Here is a 19,611-nt window from a genome sequence, read left to right as displayed (position 1 = left end):
TTTATACACTTCACTACTTGTAGGTTTAATTATATCGTTTTATTGCCCCGCTATATATCTTTTAAATCTTTGTTGCTAGATCAGTCTCTTCTATATTTTTTGTGACTCTTCTCTTAACTCCCTCCAGCTCATCATCACCTTTCTGCTATTCAAATAGTCTGAACTTTACAGTATTCAAAAGGCAGACTCACAAACACCATCTAGAAAAGAGAACTACCTCCCTATTAGCATGTAACTATGTATTTGCAGCCTAACACTGCACTGCCTTTTTATGACCACAGTGCACTGCAAACTCAAATTCAATTTATAGAATCTACCCCCAATTTAATATTATCATTTTAACTTCTATAAGTGCTTTGTACTTATGGTATTTTCCATCCTAGGTTCTCAAGCACTTTATAAATAATGTACCTCTTAATTTTGCAGATGGGGAAACTGAGGCACATAAAGTTAACTTGCTCAAAAGCACACAGAATTTATAGTAGAGGCGGAACTGGAACCCAGCTCTTCCAGTTCATACCTGGGCCTTAAGTTCTCTGCCAACAGAATAGGAAACCAGTTATGGCTGTGTAAGAGCCACTCAATACCTCCAAAAATGTCTCTTAAACATTGTTATGCCACCACCATCACTATGAATGAGATGAAAGTTTTGTCTCCAAGACCATTCAGTCCTTGGCCTCTGACTTTGAACTACCAAAAAGGGAACCAGTTAGTCTTATGTGCAATTAAGACACCTGACCTCAGATAGCTAGTTTTCGGTCACTAAGATCAATAATATATAATCATTAATAATAATAAACAGCAACAGCACCCCAAAGAAAAAAAATGAGATGAGTAATGTTGGATTTATTACATACCATACAAGAACATCTTAGCTCGTCATTTTCAAAAAAGGCATGTGATAAATCACCAAGTTCTTAATGTCTTACTACTTCAAAAGATCAACACTGAGATTTAGAACAAAGTTAACCCATCAAACTGACTGTATTCCAATTGGCTTGGAAGTCAGTTTTTTTTTCTGGACATTAACTCTATTCCTATTTAAAATGTTATTTTTTAAAAACCTATTACCCTTAAAAAGAAAAGGAGTACTTGTGGTACCTTAGAGACTAACCAATTTATTTGAGCATAAGCTTTCGTGAGCTACAGCTCACTTCATCAGATGCATTTTTCTTTTTGCAAATACAGACTAACACGGCTGTTACTCTGAAACCTGTTATTACCCTTAAGAATTTCATGATCATGAAGAGACTTGCACATAGTTCTGATTTAAATATTCAGGATATAGTATATGTAATAAAACTCTGACTTCAGGCTTCAGTGATCATCAATATTTATTGTTCCATGAAGTAAATACTCAACATTTTCTTTTAATCTTTCAGATCAGTAAATCTGGATATTCACCTCAACACACGTTAATGTCTACCTATTGAACTATAATTCAGCAGTTAAGGCCAGATTTTCAAAATGTATGTAAGCACTTAAAAATGCAAGTTAAGTCCTTAGTAGGATTTTCAAAAAGCACCTAACTCTCATTTAAATTGATGAGAATTAGGCACCTAGGTGCTTTAAAAAAGTCCTCTTCTGCTAGCAACTGGACCATGAGGTTTGTCTCTCTCTCTTTGGGCATGTCTACACTGCATTAAAAACCTGCGGCTGGCCAGTGCAAGGAACTGAACTATGGGGCTATTTAACTGTGGTGTGGACATTTGGGTTCAGGCTGGACCCGACCTCTGGGACTCTCCCAACTTGCAGTGTCCCAGAGCCCAAACATCCGCATCACAATTAAACAGCCCCTGAGCCCGAGTCAGCCAGCATGGGCCACCAGCAGGTTTTTAATAGCAGTGTTGATACCCTAAAGACTATGGGCTGGATTTTTCCCAATGGAAATTAGGCACCGAGGCGCTTGAGATTTAAGAGTACCTAGCTGCCTAACTCCCACTGGGAAAAATCTGGCCCCTAGTCTTTAAGAGTACACACTAAACTTACAAACTTTTAGGCAGGCTACAAAAATGAGATTCAAACACCCATGCATAATCCCCTAATAGAGTTTTGAATGAAGATTTGTCTCAGCCAGCCACTTGCAAGTATCTCTCTTTGAAGCTTTGCTAAGTTGAAGACACTGAGGATGGGCAACAGATTCCTGCCAACTTGAACTGACTCTTTTGGAAGCAGCACACTTCCTTTCCTCAATTAAGCAGCAGAGTCTTGGAAATCCTTTACAGTAGTAAAGAAAGAAAAAGTTGCCAGCAGAAGAGGCCTACCAAATGGTTTTTAATTTATTTATTTTTGCTATGTTCAAAACCACTAGTGTCACTGTCCAAATTCATTGAAACCTGATCTTACCTCCTTCACCCTGCCCCCTTGCCCCCCTTACCCCCAAAAAATCATTAAATTATTAAAGTTGTGAGTCTGTCTTGTGAACGGACTTTCCAATTGCTGCAGATATCTGCAATAATTAAAAAGGGAATGTCAATAAATGACCAACAGAGAGAGAGTTTTGTAGACACTGCCACCACTTTAAAAAAAAAAAAAAAGTATGGTGAACCTCAAATTCCAAAAAAAATGCTACTACTAAGTACACAAGCTTGTGGCTGAAACCTTGGATGTATGCCTCCTGCGGGGACTCCCTCAGATTGACCTGAAATAATTTTAAATTTTCCTTTTGTATTGCAAAAGCATATTTGAACACTAACAATATGGAGAATTGTCCAGGTCAATTCCCCTGCCCACACCAGTAAAAGTTTGATATGTTTCCTCTCTCCTCTGGAAGTAAGACTCCAACATGGTGGCTGGGATTTTGCAGCTTGCAAAGTAACTTGTGTATCCTATTCTAGGTCCTGTTTGGTGAAAACACTTAAAAGGTTTACATTGCCATCCGTTCATGTTTGTCCAGAGGAAAAAGAAAATCCCTTTTAAAGCCCGTATTCACAGTGTACCTTCAAGGACGTACACCTAGGCAGGAGTTCACATCTTATGTGCTGTGGACACTGCTACTTCCAAATTTTGCTCCTTTTTGTCTTATCCAGGCCAATCTACTGCAGTCCTGAAGAGCAGTCAAGACTGGAAAACAGCCTGCTGTTTTTCAACCAATGTACTATCATGCTGAATTAGACACATGATAGGTAACACGTATATATTACACATTATCAAATGGCATAACGAACAAAGTGAAATAAAAATATGCAGCAAAAACAAGGCCAACTCCAGTGCCATTAGCAAACCAGAACCAAGTCCATGTTCCTCCTTCCTCCCAAGGCCAACCATCCAATGACCACAACAAATACCATATGAAATACTCAAGTTGGTATTTTTTACTTAAAAAGTATCATTACATTTCCACAATGTTTTTTTTACATATTTCACGAAAGACTAGTTGAATTGGCCTAAGCAACAGGTGTATTAATTGGATTTTGATTACAGTAATATCTTCATTAGCCCACAAGACCATGCTAATGAAAACAGATTTAAGCCCATATTTCCCTATCTTTTAGCATCAGGTCACAGTTAGAGGAGATTCTTACACAGCAGAAGATGGAATCCACCTTCAGTTCATTAACATTCTCTTCCACTTAGGGTTACTTTGTTATTGAACTAGGTTATCCATCAGCATCCACCCCCTAATGAACCCCAAAAGTAAAACAATTTTTAGCGACACAGACACACTCCTCCAACTCAGAATAAAGCTTATTTTCCTAATGAACATACATACCCTACTCTAACTTATTACTAAACAGCCTGCCCCTGCGAATTCCTAGACATTCTAGCTCTTTTCTTGTTATATTTTGAACGGTCTCCTATCCCAGGAGTCTCATGCGATAATGTACTGGAATGAAACCAGAAAAAATGAAGATGTTTTTCTGTCAAATACATTCAGGTTTGCCTATTCAGTTTGTGCTCTGACCATGCAGCTGTGGGCTCAGAAAAGACATACATGGTGATCCCCTATTAGAGGAGGTTTTCATCCTTGACTTGTTGAATATAATTAGATTTTTTCTTTTTAAATTAGAGTCTGAAAATGGATTCAGATTAACTGGATGTGATTGTCCCTACAGTAATCTGCTGCCTAACCAGCCGACTACAAAAATATGTCACACACAGAGTACAAGGCCTCTCAGAAAGAAGGGAGCTGGGGGAGAACGTACACGACCACAGCAAAAACTACTTTGTCTTATTTCTTCCACTCCACGAAAAGGAGCATTACATCACACTCTTACAATGCAGGGGGAGGGGGCTGTTCCCAGAAAGCAAGATTTACAGTTATTTCCCTTTACTCTTCTGCTTGGTTCTAGAGGAGATGTAAAAATCAATTCGGATTTAATTTTCAACAATGCAAAATTTGAAGAAGATTTAGAATAAGATGACAGCTCTTGAACTGCATGTCTTAATATGTATGTGAATGGTCATTTCCTATTGGATATGAAACAAACATCCTGCAAAAAAAAAAAAAAAAAAAAAAAGCTATAGTCCCATATCTCAGATGTGTATATAAATACCTTAAAAAAGGTTTGGTAAAAATTTTTTGGACTAAAATTTGTGATGTGCAATAAAGGGGAGCTCCCTCAGGGAGCAGGGGGTTAGGAAAGACTACTTTTAAACTGAGACTAAGCTAGCACGACTGACTGGTTTGAACTCTAAATGCCATGTTTACGGGGCAGTACCATTTGGTCCCAACTACGACCAAAATAAAAACACATCTGGTTGCAGAGCGGGGGCACGAGACAGAGAAAAAAAAGAGGAGCGCAAGCCATGCAAGAGAGGATGAGCACTGAAGCACATTTTGCACAGGAGGCTTTCAAGCACAGGAATCCTCCAAATCTTAAATCTCCCAGTACTCACTCCCCAACCCCAATATTTAAAACGTACTGATGCATCATTTTAGGTTTTACATCTTTATGGCAAGTATGGCCTAGTAAAAACATTCGTCCCCCACTCCCCTTGTCGGCCCTAGCAGTAGAAAGAATGCAAACCCATTTATATTTATGCAAATTTTTGCAGCAGATTTAAGAGCTTCAGGTTCTTGGGGGAGAAAATCGCTGGGGGGGGGAGGGAGAGCCTGTTTAAACAACACAGGATTTTCAATAATCCCTAGCACTCTCGCTTGTTTGGAAAACAGAAAAATTATGTAATTTGCATATAAATGTATTTAAATTGCAATCAAACCCTTTCAAATTTTTCAAAACACTTCTGCCACAGCTTTTCAAATCGTAAAATCTTGTCAAAGTCCATTAGATGTAAGAGCTCAATGATTCACAATCGTCTGAAGCAAGTGTTTATGCCAGACAAACATCGCCATGCAACACCACAGATGAAACGGTCAGACCTGATCCACATACAATCTATCGGTAGGTTAAAAAAATAGCTGAAAGATACTACTAACCTCATAAAGTGCAGCAGTGCTTAAATCCAGCGAGTTGAGGCATACAAGGTAGAAATGGAAATGAAAAGAGATCCAAGAATGATTTCTGTATATGTTTTTTTCAATTTTAAATGTTCAGAAACGAGCAGAGACTCTGTCGGCCATTTTGGCTTGAACTCACTCTCTCGCTCTTGCGCTCTCTCTCCCCTCTGTCTCTCTAAAGGAAGAAGCTTTTTGTGACCTTCAAATAGAGGCAGGTCATGTGACTTGGGGCAGGCTGTCAATCAGGAAGAGGAGGGTGGAATGCTACAATCTTAAAGGGAAAGCAGCCTTTTTTGCACCTAAAAGACTACTTCGCAGTGCGCAGCTTTCCCTCAATAGTGTAATGCTGCTGTAGCATACTTTCCATCTGCATTACTTCTCATCTATTTATCATGCAAAAGTAGTACACAGAAACAAGATTTTATCCAGTATATCTGGGGACAGAACTAAATAAAAGCATAGTTGGATTTTTTTTACACTAGATACAAATTAAACCAGTGAATCATGTTAATGTAACATTAAGCTTGCACCGATGAAAAGTTATAAGACATGAAATGCAAAAATTAAGTTTCCAACAACAATATTCAGTCTTCTGTACTGGACTTAGGTGCACATGGCCCCAGCAGTTGCTGTCTGCTCCCTCCCCCCCCCCCACACCCCTGCAAGAGAAAGTGTCCCTTTAGGAAGGCCCCATCTGGCTTTACAAATGCAAGACTACGCAGTAATAAATACTGCCACCAGCACTAAGAGACACACCTTTACCACTTCAAAACTGAGCCCCTACATATCAGCAGTTCCAGACAGCTATTTGTCAGCCTAAGAACAGGCAGCAGGTAAGCAAGCAGATGAGGATTGGAGAGAAACGTGGGACACAACCAGACACAGACACTTCTCCAAACTTTGAATAAAGCTTATTTTCTATTAACATACACACCCTACTCTAACTTATTAGTAAACAGCGCACCCCTCCAAATTCCTAAACAATCTAGCCCTTTTCTTGTTCTATGTTGAACTGTCTCATATCCCAAGCTGGAGAAGCCTGGGACCCAGCATCAAGTTGTTTCTCCCTCTGGATCCATGGACTCTGGGAGGAGAGGACATGAGGCTGGGGTGGGGAGCGCAGCTGGGCTCTGGGGGATAGGGAGAGTGGGTTTCTGGGCTGGGGGGCATCCTGCAGCTGGGTTCTGGGGAAGGAGGGGGTGCAGAGTGTCTGGGCTGGCAGGAGGCCACAGCTGGGCTCTCAGGGAGGAAGGGATGCGAGTGTATGGGCTGGCAGGGGGGCCACGGTTCAGCTCTGGGAGTGGAGGGGGTGCGAGTGTCTGAACTGGCAGGGGATTGCGACTGGGCTTTGGGGACAAAGGGATGTGAGTGTCTGGGCTGGGGAGCACCCCACAGTTGGGCTCTGAGTGTAAAGGGGTGCAAGTGTCTGCCCCCGTGCTGGGCTCTGGGGGGAGGAGGCAGAGAAACAGGAACATAAGAACAGCCATACTGGGTCAGACCAAAGGTCCATCTAGCCCAGTATCCTGTCTTCCAACAGTGGCCAATGCCAGGTGCCCCAGAGGGAATGAACAGAACAGGTAATCATCAAGTGATTCATCCATCCCCTGTCGCCCATTCCCAGCTTCTAGCAAACAGAGCAAGAGTACTTGTGGCACCTTAGAGACTAAGTCTTAGAGATTATAGTCTTGGCCTTCATAACATCCTCTGGCAAAGAGTTCCACAGATTGACTACATTGTGTGAATAAATGCTTCTTTTTGTCGGTTTTAAACCTGCTGCCTATTAATTTCATTTGGTGGCCCCTACTTCTTGTGTTATGAGAAGGAGTAAATAATATTTCCTTATTTAAAAAGAATGAGGAGTACTTGTGGCACCTTAGAGACTAACAAATTTGTTTGAGCATAAGCTATTGTGGGCTAAAGCCCACTTCATCAGATGCATGTAGTGGAAAATACAGTAGGAAGATATATATATATATATACACACACACACACACACAGAACATGAAAAAATGGAGATTGCCATACCAACTCTAATAGCCCCAAGGTGGGCTATTATCAGCAGGAGAAAAAAAAAAAACTTTTGTAGTGATAATCAGGATGGCCCATTTCAAACAGTTGACAAGAAGGTGTGAGTAACAGTAGGGGGGAAAATTAGCACAGGGAAATAGTTTTTCGTTTGTGTAATGACTCATCCACTCCCAGTCTTTATTCAAGCCTAATTTAATGGTGTCCAGTTTGCAAATTAATTCCAGTTCCTTATTAAATTAATTCCTAATTTACTTTCTCCACACCAGTCATGATTTTACAGACCTCTATCACATCCCCCTTTAGTCATCTCTTTTCCAAGCTGAAAAGTCCCAATCTTATTAATTTCTCCTCATACGGAAGCTGTTCCATATCCCGAATCATTTTTGTTGCCCTTTTCTGAACCTTTTCCAATTCCAATATATCTTTTTTGAGATGGGACAACCACATCTGCACACAACATTTAAGATGTGGGCATACCATGGATTTATATAGAGGCAATATGATATGTTCTGTCTTATTATCTGTCCCTTTCTTAATGATTCCCAACATTGTTAGCTTTTTTTGACTGCTGCTGCACACTGGGTGGATGTTTTCAGAGAACTATCCACAATGATTCCAAAATTTCTTTCTTGAGTGGTAACAGCTAATTTAGACCCCATCATTTTATATGTACAGTTGGGATTACGTTTTCCATTGTGCACTACTTTGCATTTATCAACACTGTATTTCATCTGCCATTTTGTTGCCCAGTCACCCGGTTTTGTGAGATCCCTTTGTAGCTCTTCGCAAACTGCTTTGGACTTAACTATCCCTGCATCCATGGTTATGGTTATCATTGGCATCAGCTGAAGAAAAGGAACTCCTATCCCTACATTGTGATGAACCTTCCACCAGTCTAGGGAATGCTTCACCGGCTGGGGAACTAACACCTGCTTGTTGTGGTGTTCGTTTGGCTCTCCAGGCCCTTGAGGAACTTGGCAGTCATGTCCTAGGCGAAAACCAACCTACCTTCGAGTGGCGGACGAAAGGCCGAAATAGCAGCCAAGTGGACCTTGATAGATGAAAGAGATAGGTCTTGCAGCTTGATATGCAGAAGGTAGTCCAGGATCAACTGTAACGAGGCCCACTTGGGCTGAATACCTTTTATCCAAGGTCCAACAAGTGAACCGCTTCCGTTAGGCTAGGTAGATCGCTCTGGTGGAGGGCTTTCTGCTGCCCAACAGGACCTGCTGGACAACGACTGAGCACTCCTGCTCCTCCGCATTTAACCAGGCAGCAGCCAAGCTGTCAGGTGCAACATCGCCAGGTTTGGATGTAGAAGACTGTCGTGGTTTTGGACAGCAGGTCCAGTCTGAGCGCCAGCTGTTAACGGAGCAGACACCGAGAGGTCCAGCAGTGTGCCGAACTAGTGCTGGCATGGCCAAGCCGGTGCTATTAGGCTCATCTTCGCCCTGTCCTATTTGATTTTCATGAGGACTCTGAATTAGCGGCACTGCAAGGAAGGCATACAACAGAGCCTCTGACTACGGGAACAGAAAAGAGTCCAACAGGGAGCCTCTGTCGATCCCCCGAATTGAGCAGAAAACGGGGCATTTTCTGTTCTGCCCATATGCGAACAAGTCCACCTGGGGAGATCCCCACCTCTGGGAGATAAAGCTGACCACTTCCGGACGGAGGGACCACTCATGGCGAGACAAGAAGGTCCTGATGAAGTGATCTGCCAAAGCATTCCTGGCCTCAGGGGGTGTGCGGCTACGAGATGGATGCCCTGTTGTACACAGAAGTTCCAGAGCTTGAGGGTTCCCTGGCAAAGGGCAGACTACCTAGCCCCGCCTTGCTTGTTGATATAGAACATAGGGCTGTGTTGTCCGTCAGGACCTAGACCACCCTGCTTTTTATGTTAGGTAGGAAGGCTTTGCAGGACAGGCGAACTGCTCTGAGCTCCCCAACACTGATATGTAGGGAGCGGTCATGACTTGACCAACAACCTTGCATGCTGAAATCGCCACGGTGGGCTCCCCACCCCAGGTCCGAGGCATCAGAGATGAGGGTCACCAACGGGGAAGGAGCCGCAAAGGGAACCCCCTCCAACACCAATGAAGGATTTGCCACCGTGTGAGTGACGACAGTACGTGGTCTGGGACCCTGACCATATGGTCCACGCTGTGTCTGTTGGAGATTAGACCGACGCCAGCCACGCCTGTAGGGGCCTGAGGCAGAGCCACGTGTCCCAGACCATGTAAGTGCAGGCAATCGCAGGCACGTCTGAGCGGTGGTGAGGGTGGGCTTGCATGCACAAGATCAGGTCCACCATGGCTTGAAACAGAGCCTCAGGGAGGAAGGCTCTGGCCTGAGTAGAGTTGAAGACCCCACCAATGTACTCTATGCATTGTACTGGAATTAAGATCAATTTTTTCTTGTTTATTCACAGCCCCAGGTCTCAATAGGTGAAGCCACACTTGATCCTGGGACCAGCCCTTTTTCAGCCAGTCATCAAGGTAGACATAAATTTGCACCCCTCAATGCCTCAGGTAAGCAGCCACAGGCGCTATACACTTTGTAAACACTCTTGGGGCTGACAAAAGACCGAAGGGCAGTGCAATGAATTGAAAATGGCAGTAGCCCAACCCAAAATTGAGGAAACGCCTGTGCCCCGGGAAAATGTTAATATGGAAATATGCATCCTTCAAGCCGAGGGCAATGTACCAGTCTCCCGCATCCAGAGAGGGAATAAGGGAGGCCAGAGAGACCATGCAAAAGTAACTTCTTTAGAGACATGTTGAGGCAGCGCAGATCCAGAATGGGTCTGAGGCCCCCTTTTGCTTTTGGGATTAGGAAATAATGGGAGTAGAACCCTTTCGCCCCCTTCAAGTCTGGAGGGACATCCTCCATCGCCGCCAGGCATAGGAGGTTCTCGACCTCCTGAACAAGGAGCAGCTTGTGAGAAGGGTCCCTGAAAAGGGACAGGGAAGGGGGGTTGGGAGGGAGGGTCAGCCACGAACTGCAGGGTGTATGTAGCCTGAAGATATTATGTCGAGCACACAACAGTCTGAAGTCAGCCGCGACCAAGCTGACCAGAAGGGGTGCAGGCGGTTGAGGAAAGAGCAGGGAGGTGGATCCTGGGAAGTGACTGGGGCACCATCCCCAGGCGCATCCTCAAAATGCCTGCTTCTGGCTTCCCTGGGCTCTGGAAGAACCAGACTGGGCAGAGGAACAGGAAGACGAAGAGTGACACCATTTAAATCCTTTATCTCTGTCCTTCTTCCTGTAGAAGCTGGACTGGGGAACACGCCAGGACCTTGACGGAGGCGGAGGCTGACGGAACGTGCTTTCTAGTCTACTGGATGGTGTGTAAGCCGAAGGAACGGAGGATGGCATGGGAGTCTTGAAGGCCGTGAAGCCGTGCATCAGTCAGCTCTGAAAAGAGCCCTGGCTCCCTCAAACGGGAGGTACTGAAGGGTAGTCTGCATCTCCTGGGACAGCCCAGAGGACTGTAATGAGGAGCTGCACCTCATGACCACCGCAGAGGTGACTACCCTGGCTGCAGAGTCCATAGCTTTCCAGGCCATCGGAAGGTTACCGCTCGCCACCATTTTGCCCTCTTCCACCAAAATAGCAAACTCCTGGGCTCGATCCTGTGGGAAGCCCTCCGGAAACTTGCTGATGGAGTTGTACCTACCGAGCAGGGCTGGATGGCTAGACACCCAAAATTCAGGCTGTCTGTCAAATAAATTTTCCTGCCAAACAAGTCCAGCCTCTTGTCATTTTTATTTTTCATGTACCACTCTCCTAGCTCTTCCTGGCCTTTTTGTTGATGGCAGACACAACCAGGGGGACCCCACTGGAGGGTGGGTGTACAGGTACTCAAATCCCTTTGTGGGGACATAGTACTTCTTCTTTTCCACCTTCTTGGAGGTAGGCGGAATGGAAAAGGAGATCTTGCATTGCAGACTTGGCAATTTTGAGGACAGAGCCACTCATTTGTGAGGGGCCGGTCAGCGCTTTTGTCTGGCAACTAAGATGACTGCACAGCAGTCTGAGGGGCGGCTTCCCCTTCCTCGTCCGGGGACAGCTCCTTGGGCAATAGGGCCACTCCGACTCGGGTGCCAGCTGTACCGGGGGTAGCTTGTCTGATGTGGCCTTGGAAAAATGGTAGGAGTATGGGACCGGCATAACAGGTACATCCCGTGGGTTCTAGTACTGCCACTGAGCGAGCCATTGCTCCTGCCTCCACACCCGCTGCAGGAACCACGCTGGTCTCGCAGGCCAGTGGCAAGACGCGTTTTATAGGTGAAGGGCTGAACTCCCATTTAGGCTCGGACCATTGCCCTTCCAGTGACCAGGGCAGAACTGTAAATGCCTGAGTCTGATCTGATCAGAACTGATCCTCATCAGCAACTGGGGAGCAGAGGGCAAGGACCAGTGCCAGCCCGAAGAGCGGTACCAGGAGCCAGAGACCGGTGTTGCAACCGGGAACAATCCCACAGCGTGGGGATCGACACCTAGGAGACTGCCTACGCGATGGTAATCTGCACTGTGGTGAACTCTGGCAGGAACGCTGACAGTACCAGGGATACAGGGATCGGCATCGTAACTCAGGCGTCCCGTGCCTTGCGGGTGGAGACTTGGTGTCAAGGACCTGTGTCTTGTTACCAGGGTCCGAGGCCGCAGCAATGGGGATTGATGCCTGCAGTCCAGGGATTGGGTATGCTCCACTGTTTTAGGGGGCGGTCCCATAACCGGCTTGCCCATAGATGCTGGGGCCTTGGCCGGGTCCATCACCTGGCTTGGCGTCTGCGGTGCCAGTCAGCCTACTTGCTCTTTGGCCGCCAGGTCCACTTCAGGCACAGATGAATTTACTAGGGGCCAGGACCCCCTGCTGCTTCCAGGAGTTGGAGGCAGGTCCCGGGCTGGGATGGGGGTGGGGTCTGACTGCATGGGTACTGCGAAGCAGCTCCGGAGCAGGCACGTGGCCTGACACAGGTCCTTTGCCCGAAGCCCCTTTCTTCTGCGGCGCCAGTGAGTCCGTCAACTTCAACCTTTCTTAGGCACTGGGGATGGGGAATGGTGCCAAGTGGATTCCAGTGCTGGTGGTACGCTGTGTACCAAGGTACCAGGCATGGAGTCCGATCGAGAGGGTGCCAAGATAGGACAAAGAAGTGCAGCCTCCATGAGGAGGGCCCTCAAGCGGATGTCCCACTCCTTCTGAGTTTGAGGGTGAAAGTTTTTCAAGATCCTGCACTTATCCTTTCTGTGGGACTCCCCCAAACACTTTAAACAGCTCTCATGGGGGTCACTAACGGGCTTCGGCTGGCTGCACAATGACTATGGCTTAAAGCCTGGGGAACGGGGTATGCCTCGCTCTGAGGCAAAGTCCTAGCTGGGACTCTAACTCCTAAACTACTACACTAACACTTAAAGGTCTAATTAAGTACCTATCAACTAACAAAGGAGACAGAACAATGGACTGTAAGAACCGCTAACACCCTTGCAATGCAAGACAAGGCACTCCGACCAACCGTCATGGGCGGTAAGAAGGAACTGAGAGGGCGTAAGGTTGGCAGTGCCTAACATACCAACGCATGAGCGTGACACTCAAGGGGGCGCCACAGCCAACCCTACGGATACCGCTACGGCTCCAATGACTGTGCACATGCACACACCTAGAATGGAATCAACATGAGCAAGCAATTGAGAAAGAACTGAGGCTTTGATGAGGAAGGCTGCTGTGTAGATGCATCAAGTGGGTTAGAAGGTATCTTTCTCTGGAACTTCTCTCTCTTTCTTGGAGATTCTGTTGGTCTCTGAAATCCAGAGAATTGCATCAGACAGGATCTGTGAGCCATTTGTGATCTATTAAACTTCCTTTTGTTTGCAGGAGCAAGGTACCTAACAAGCGTAACGTGGCCCTGGAATCCTTAAGGGTATGCAATGACTCTTGGGTATTTTCCACAAACAGCTTCAGTCCACCAAACAGAAGTTCCTCTATCATATTCTGGACTTCTCTGGAGAAGTCATGTAGCTATAACCAGAAAGCCCTGTGCATCACCACTGTCGTAGAGATGGAGCGGGCCTTGGTATCTGCAGTATCCAGAACTGCCTGAAGAGATGTTCTGGCTAGTAACTGTCCCTCAAATTAGTGGCTTGAAATTTTTCCCTTTGGTCCAGCGGAAGCAGTTCAATAGACAATCCAACTTTGTATAGTTTATGTAGTTGTACTTTGCCATCAGCACCTAGTAACTCACAATATGGAACTGTAGGGTTGCTGATTAGATTAATAGGATTTTCTCCCCAGCGGGTCCTGGCACTTTTGGTCTCTGTCATACAGGGTGACTTATAAAGATGCTGCTTACCCCATTCATTAACCATATCAACAACCAGAGAGTTAGGTGGAGGGAGGGAGAATAAGAACTTTGAGTCCTTAGTGGGCATGTAATTTTTTTTTTTTTTTTTTTTTTTTTTAAAATCAGCCCTCTTACATGTGGGAGTTACTGTAGCTGGAGACTGCCAAATGGATTTTGCAGGATGCAGGAGAGCCTTATTGACAGGAAGGGCAATTCTGGATGGTCTCTCAGATTGCAGAATATCCGACAGCTTGGGTTGGGATTCTCTGACCTCTTGAAGAAGTAACTGTTGGAATTCTGCTACCCACCTAACAAGATCCTGGAACTGCCAAAAGTCATCAGTCACAGGTGGAGGAGGAGACATTACAGCTTTATCCTCCTTAGTTTCTTGGGCTGCAAATGCTCCATCCTGTTGCTGGGGAGAAGAAGCTTGAGTCTCCCTGTTATCCCAGTAGGAGAAGATTGAGGCGCTGGAAAAGTGTCTGTGATAAGCTGCCCAGGGATCCCAATATGGCCACTGAGGACCATACGGGGGAGCATGTGGCATTCAGTGCTGCTCCCACCAGGAGTGGTGAGGTCCTTGAGTATCAACCTTACCCCGCCAAGAAAGGGGTTCGTATATTAATACGAGGGGGAATCCTGAACAGAAATCTGAAGGGAAGAGGATGATGGAGATTTCTTCTTCTTCTGTTGGTGGAGTGCAAACTAAAAAGGTAGGTGATGGTAGAAGGAATGTATAGCACTCCAAAGATCAAGTGGCTCTCAGTAATGAAAGGAGATTGGTACCCTCTGGTTCAGCAGTCACTGATAAGTCCTTTGTGCATCTAAAATCTTGCAACACTAAATGATGTTGCAGTATCAAGTATTGTTGTGGCATCAAAAAATGTTGCAGCACTGAGGGGTATTGTGGGACTACACCTGTCCTTGCTGATCAGTACCAATTACTTAGGGTGCTTCACAGATGGCACCAATGCGGCTGGAGGCTTACATAGTACCTAAGAACTCAATAGGGGTACCAGGAGAGAAGTTAAGTCCAACAATACCCATACTCCGTTTGCTCTGTCATTTTCAAAGTAGGCAGTACCGGGGTCTTTCCAGCACCATGACTGGACTTAGACCTGCGGGGCTTTCCCACTACACTGGTACTGGAGGAGCCTATTGCCTTCACAGTACCAAGCCTTGAGGACATCATCTCTGAAGCTGTCGACCTGGTTGGGGAACAAGATCTTCTTGAGGATGACTCCTTGGGATGGGAATTAGCACTCCTCCTCCTCTTAGGATGTTTAGAAAAGGACTCGGAGGATTTCCTCTCTGTGAGAGAATGCTGTGCTGAGGCTGAAACAGCGCTAAAAGCCCCTAGGGAGGGCCTCTCTGACCTGATCCCAGCGTTTTCTTACTAATGTCACTCTCTATTTCTACATGACCCATCATGCATGAAACCTGTGGACAGATCTTTGCAAATGACCTGAAAATCTCTACTAGTCCTTCCCTGAATAATTTCTCTTCACTAACTGCCCTTCCTTTTGAAGCCTTAGAAAAAGGATCAGCTAACTACAAATGTAGACAGTCTGACTCCATTCATAGCCCTTAATGTAATCAAAAGCATCACCACCTAAAGAAGTTGCTAACCCCATGATGGGCAAGGAGTTCAACAAATCTCCTTTATCTGTCTTATAGTCAACGGACGATCCATATGCCTATTACCTCAACATTGTACTAGAAGAAGAAAAAACTCAGAGCTCTGATACCTGCATAAACATGATCACTAACCCTTAGTTCTAGCCACATGGTCTGCTGGGAGGATGGTATTTCTAGTCATACCCATAATCCTGTTGTCTGCTTGAGGAATTAAACAACACAGAAGTTATCTAGGGAAACTGCACAAGAGTCCAGAGGGAAAATCTCAATCTGGAGTTGTATTCTTGGCTTCCAATATATTTTGAATGTGGAGTGGAAAAAACAAGGGGGGGGGGGAAGGTAGTGGCTGGGAGGGGTTTGTGCTCTCCTCCATGTCTCAATGAACAAACCTCAGTTACGGGTAATAGATCTTAATTAAGGCTGCTGGACCTTCCTATGTAAACAATCTAATCGCAGACTCATATTCTTCCTCCAACAATCTCTTCCTTTCAGAAGGGGAACCAAGGAGGATTATCTTCGGTGAATAAATCCTAGGATGAATAAAACAATACCCCCACCACTCACTCCCCTGGACGGTTCATATTCCATGTGAGGTCAATCTAATTATAGCCAAATCTCCAGTAGTCAAAGAAATATGAAGAGTTTAGGAGTGAGGCTAACCTAGGATGTAGCTCTTTAAGTGAAATAATCACAGGTAAAGCTGATAAATATACAGAACATCCCCTCTTCTGGGTCATTCATCTACTTCAGCGGGGCTCAGGTTCATCTACTGCTTTTTCTAACTTGTAGGTCTTTGGACTCTTTACCCTCCAGTTTGGTTCATATGTGGGGGAGAGGGAATTTGCAGTCCAATCTGGCCAAATCCCCCCCCCCACACACACCCCGAAAATAGTGATAAAATTTTTACTAGAGTCAGTTTCTCCACTACTATATGTCGGTAGTGATCAGGTAAGGTGAGCTATTACCAGCAGGAGAGCGGGGGGTGGGGGGGGACCTTTTGTAGTGATAATCAGGGTGGGCCATTTCCAGCAGTTGACAAGAACTAGGCAACTCTCCAACACCACTTTCTACAAGCCATTACCCTCTGATCCCACTGAGGGTTACCAAAAGAAACTACATCATTTGCTCAAGAAACTCCCTGAAAAAGCACAAGAACAAATCTGCACAGACACACCCCTGGAACCCCGACCTGCGGTATTCTGTCTGCTACCCAAGATCCATAAACCTGGAAATCCTGGATGCCCCATCATCTCAGGCATTGGCAGGATTGTCTGGCTATGTAGACTCCCTCCTCAGGCCCTACGCTACCAGAACTCCCAGCTACATTCGAGACACCACTGACTTCCTGAGGAAATGACAATCCATCGGTGATCTTCCTGAAAACACCATCCTAGCCATTACGGATGTAGAAGCCCTCTACACCAACATTCCACACAAAGATGGACTACAAGCCGTCAGGAACACTATCCCCGATAATGTCACGGCAAACCTGGTGGCTGACCTTTGTGACTTTGTCCTCACCCATAACTATTTCACATTTGGGGACAATGTATACCTTCAAATCAGTGGCACTGCCATGGGTACCCACATAGCCCCACCATATGCCAACATTTTTATGGCTGACTTAGAACAACGCTTCCTCAGCTCTCGTCCCCTAATGCCCCTACTCTACTTGCGCTACACTGATGGCATCTTCATCATCTGGACCCATGGAAAAGAAGCCCTTGAGGAATTACACCATGATTTCAACAATTTCTATCCCACCATCAACCTCCGCCTGGACCAGTCCACACAAGAGATCCACTTCCTGGATACTACGGTGCTAATAAGTGATGGTCACATAAACACCACCCTATACCAGAAACCTACTGACTGCTATGCCTACCTACATGCCTCCAGCTTTCATTCAGACCACACCACACGATCCATTGTCTACAGCCAAGCTCTACGATACAACCACATTTGCTCCAACCCCTCAGACTGAGACAAACACCTACAAGATTTCTATAAAGCGTACTTACAACTACAGTACACACCTGCTGAAGTGAAGAAACAGACTGACAGAGCCAGAAGAGTACCCAGAAGTTACCTACTACAGAACAGGCCCAACAAAGAAAATAACAGAATGCCACTAGCCATCACCTTCAGCCCCCAACTAAAACCTCTCCAATGTATCATCAAGGATCTACAACTTATCCTGAAGGACGACCCATCGCTCTCTCAGATTTTGGGAGACAGGCCAGTCCTTGCTTATAGACAGCTCCCCAACCTGAAGCAAAATACTCACCAGCAACCAGACACCACACAACAGAACCACTAACCCAGGAACCTATCCTTGCAACAAAGCCCATTGCCAACCGTGGCCACATATCTATTCAGGGGACACCATCATAGGGCCTAATCACATCAACCACACTATCAGAGGCTCGTACACCTGCACATCTACCAATGTGATATATGCCATCATGTGCCAGCAATGCCCCTCTGCCATGTACATTGGCCAAACTGAACAGTCTCTACGTAAAAGAACAAATAGACACAAATCAGAGGTAAAGAATTATAACATTCAAAAACCGGTCAGAAAACACTTCAATCTCTTTGGTCACTCGATTACAGACCTAAAAGTGGCAATTCTTCAACAAAAAAACTTCAAAAACAGACTCCAACAAGAGACTTCTGAATTGGAATTAATTTGCAAACTGGATACATTTAACTTAGGCTTGAATAAACACTGGGAGTGGATGGGTCATTACACAAAGTAAAACCATTTCCCCATGATTATTCCCCCCGCCCCCCCACTGTTCCTCAGACCTTCTTGTCAACTGCTAGAAATGGCCCACCTTGATTATCACTACAAAAGGTTTCCCCCTCTTCCCTCCCCCTCCCTGCTCTCCTGCTGGTAACAGCTCACCTTACCTGATCACTCTCGTTACAGTGTGTATGGTAACACCCATTGTTTCATGTTCTCTGTGTATATAAATCTCCCCACTGTATTTTCCACTGCATGCATCTGATGAAGTGAGCTGTAGCTCACAAAAGCTTATGCTCAAATAAATTTGTTAGTCTCTAAGGTGCCACAAGTCTTCCTTTTCTTTTTGTGGCTCTTTTGGGTAATGTCGATCGCTAATTTGGCTCCTGAACCACTGAGGTCTGAGTTTCAGAGTAACAGCCATGTTAGTCTGTCTTTGCAAAAAGAAAAGGAGTACTTGTGGCACCTTAGAGACTAACCAATTTATTTGAGCATGAGCTTTCGTGAGCTAACCAATTTATTTGAGTATCACTGAAATAGAACCTGATATGGTGGTCCCCTGATAAGCAAGAGGTAAAATTGCAAACACTAAACATTAAAAAAAAAAAAAAAAGACAAACTAAAGTAAACCCATCACTAATTTACACCCCAAAATGACACACCCAACATATTCCAATGCACATCACCCTGTTACAGCACCAACACAAATGAGCATTTTGTCCTGAAAAACAATACAATACTTACTGGGAATATATTTGGAAAAAGTAGAATATCTCAATTTACAAATTAGGAGAAAAAATACTTCAGTGTTGGTCAAAGCACGCTGCCACCCCACTGAGTCTTTTTACAGATTGGTCTTCACCCCCTGGCAATCTAGCCCACTTTAAGCTTTGCCTAAAAAAAAAAAAGGCAATAATGGCCCTTGTTCAAAGTAGAAGAAACAAACAATGAATAGAATATTTGACACCGATTATAAATTTGGAAACTGTGCTTTTCTGCAGCTAGTTAATTTGAGGTTCATGCTTCAAAAGTGGGGATATGAAGAGTAGTGAAAGATAACTTTCTATTTCAAAAGTTTGTGGTCTAACAGCTGAAGTTTATTTTTTCAGGTCTGAAGAGAAAGGGGTTGTCAGTACTTGAAGTATTACCTCAAGAAATGCAAACAGAGTTTTGATTTAAACTCTTCTGTATTAAAACTTACATTGGTGCTGCAAAAACGTAATTGCATTATCTTACCCACTTGGCATTGCCAGAATCGTTCAACTTGTGAGCAAACTATTCCAGATTTGTTTTAATAATTTTACTGCCATGCAGAGTGACAATTCTATATTTTAACCAAGAATTCAAACCTCATGATGACAGGGGTGTGAATCAGCTTATGGGATGGTGGGAGTGCCTTGCATTACTTCTATTAGAGGCACCCATCAGGCTGACTGAGAAGTAGCAATGAA

General features: G+C 45.0%; 1 protein-coding gene across 14 annotated transcripts in view; it reads right to left on the bottom strand.

The window, feature by feature from the left end:
* The window catches only part of TNRC6B (trinucleotide repeat containing adaptor 6B), a 212,332-nt gene that overhangs the window by 110,906 nt on the left and 81,815 nt on the right, over positions 1-19,611 (bottom strand). Inside the window, exon 1 of one of the 14 annotated variants that reach the window (XM_073326903.2) lies at positions 5,381-5,998. The exons of 11 other annotated variants lie outside the window; for them this stretch is intronic. Coding sequence is in view for 1 of the 3 variants with exons in the window: in XM_073326979.2 (XP_073183080.1) it covers positions 5,381-5,385 (5 nt within the window). In the remaining 2 variants the exon portion in view is untranslated. Of the gene's footprint in view, positions 1-5,380; positions 5,999-19,611 lie in introns of those variants that run through there. 2 more of the 14 variants (XM_073326951.2, XM_073326979.2) reach the window with 2 other exon arrangements.

The sequence above is a fragment of the Lepidochelys kempii genome, chromosome 1 (assembly GCF_965140285.1).
Source record: "Lepidochelys kempii isolate rLepKem1 chromosome 1, rLepKem1.hap1, whole genome shotgun sequence".
Taxonomy (NCBI): Eukaryota; Metazoa; Chordata; order Testudines; family Cheloniidae; genus Lepidochelys; species Lepidochelys kempii.
The sequence above is the reverse complement of the archived record's forward strand: the minus strand, read 5'-3'. Positions and strand labels throughout refer to the sequence as shown.